The 2171-nt window shown below is 73.4% G+C and overlaps 1 protein-coding gene across 1 annotated transcript in view; it reads left to right on the forward strand.

Moving 5' to 3' along the window:
• The window catches only part of AJM1 (apical junction component 1 homolog), a 7258-nt gene that overhangs the window by 4197 nt on the left and 890 nt on the right, over window positions 1-2171 (forward strand). Inside the window, exon 3 of the mRNA XM_034663759.1 lies at window positions 1-2169. This exon is cut by the window's left edge and continues 401 nt beyond it. Coding sequence (XP_034519650.1) covers window positions 1-2169 — 2169 coding nt within the window. The remainder of the gene's footprint in view (window positions 2170-2171) is intronic.

A 2171-nucleotide genomic window follows, 5' to 3' on the forward strand; every position in this document is an offset into this window, starting at 1 on the left:
CCGCCGGTGCTGCCGCGCCGAGGCCGGGAAGCCCAGCGGACAGCGCGGACGGAGGCATCACCGCACCGGGAGCCTGCCTACCCCGCGCTGCGCGCGCTCGCCAACGAGCTGCACCCCATCAAGCTGCAGCCGCAACGGGGCGGCCCCGGCCGCATGGCGCCCCTCTGCGCCACCACCGGCCGCTGCGCGCCCCCCGAGCCGCCCGCCGGGCCTGCACCGCACGTCCGCTGCCGCCTGGACATCAAGCCCGACGACTCGGTGTTGCAGCACACCGCCCGGGGCTCGCGGTCCTGCGGTCCCGCGGAAACCACGCCCTGGGCCCGCGCCGCCCCCCAGTTCCATGGCCTCACAGTGCCGGGGCCTCGCCACATGGCGCTATCCCGCACCCCCACCCCCAGTGACACGTACTGCGCGGACCCCCGAGCGCTGTACTGTGACGGTCCGCTGCCTGCGCCCAGGGACTGTACAGAGCGCCGAAATCTGCCCTTCACCACGCCGCCAGGCCCCACCCAATTCTTCTACACGGAGGAACCCGAGGGCCACCCTGGCGGCTTTCCGTCCAGCCCTGGGCCGCCCTTCGACAGCTACTACGCCAGGCCCTTCCCGCCCGAGGAGCCCCCTGTGCCCAGTCCAAGGCGCGGCAGCGGCTACTATGCGGGGGAAGTGCGCACCTTCCCAGTCCAGGAACCGCCCTCCCGTTCCTACTACGCGGAAACCGCTCGAGCCTACGGACCGCCCTGCGGCCCCCGCTATGCTCCCGAGGAGCCCCGGGCTCACCCCCCTCTCCGCCCCTTTTACACAGAGGACTTCGGACGGTACCGCGATCGCGATGCCCTGGCTCGGACTTACCCACACCCACGCGGCAGCCCCGCCTGGGGTGACTGGGGCCTGCGGCCTTACCGCACCCTGCAGGTGGTGCCTCCCCCGGACCCTGGCCCACTGCTCGCCTCTTGGCACGGCGGCACCGGCACCAGCCCGCCGCGGCTGGCTACTGACAGCCGCCACTACTCTCGCTCCTGGGACAACATCCTGGCGCCTGGGCCGCGCCGGGAGGACCCCCTGGGCCGCGGCCGCAGTTACGAGAACCTGCTGGGGCGCGAGGCGCGGGAGCCGCGGGGCACATCCCCTGAAGGCCGGCGGCCACCCGTCGTCGTGAACCTGTCCACCTCGCCCAGACGCTATGCTGCGCTGTCACTGTCGGAGACGTCGCTGTCAGAGAAGGGCCGCATGGGCGAGGGCCTGGGCCGCAACTGGTATGTCACACCTGAGATCACCATCACCGACAACGACCTGCGCGCAGCGGAGCGACCGACTGCCAGGGGCTGGGAGCTGCCCGGAGGGCGACCCCGGCGGTCTCCGCCCTCCGCCCCGGAAGGCCCCACTGGTGGCCGCCAGCGCAGCCTCGAGCAACTGGACGAGCTCATCACCGACCTGGTCATCGACTCTCGGCCCCCGGCCGGCCAAGCCCCCGAGCCCGCGGCCGATGGCCTGGGACGCCGGCTTCGCCGCCTGCTGGACTCTCGGCCCGCGGGCCCCGGGGCCCCCGCGCTAGCGCCGCGCTCGCCACCCGCGTCGGCCGGCAGCGCTGAGGAGCCCGCGGCCCCGGGGCAGGCGGCCGACGCGTCTCCGGAGCCCAGCGCCGACGAGGACGACCTGATGACGTGCTCCAACGCGCGCTGCGGGCGCACCGAGACGCTGTTCAACGCCTGCCTCTACTTCAAGGCCTGCCACAGCTGCTACACCTACTACTGCTCCCGCCTGTGCCGCCGCGAAGACTGGGACGCGCACAAGGCGCGCTGCGTGTACGGCCGCGTGGGTAGCGTGTGCCGCCACGTGCTCCAGTTCTGCCGGGACAGCGGCCCTGTGCACCGCGCCTTCTCGCGCATCGCGCGTGTCGGCTTCTTGTCACGCGGTCGCGGCGTGCTCTTCCTGGGCTTCCCGAGTCCGGGCTCTGCAGACAACTTCCTGCGCTTCGGCCTCGAGGGGCTGCTGCTGTCGCCCACCTACCTGTCTCTGCGCGAGCTGGCCACGCACGCGGCGCCCCTGGGCAGCTATGCGCGCGAGCTGGCGGCCGCCGGGCGCCTCTACGAGCCGGCCGAGTGCTTCTTGCTCAGTGTGTCGGTGGCCGTGGGCCCCGGCGCCGCGCCCCCCGGTGCCTCCGCCAGGCCCGC

The sequence above is a fragment of the Ailuropoda melanoleuca genome, chromosome 7, assembly GCF_002007445.2.
Source record: "Ailuropoda melanoleuca isolate Jingjing chromosome 7, ASM200744v2, whole genome shotgun sequence".
Lineage (NCBI taxonomy): Eukaryota > Metazoa > Chordata > Mammalia > Carnivora > Ursidae > Ailuropoda > Ailuropoda melanoleuca.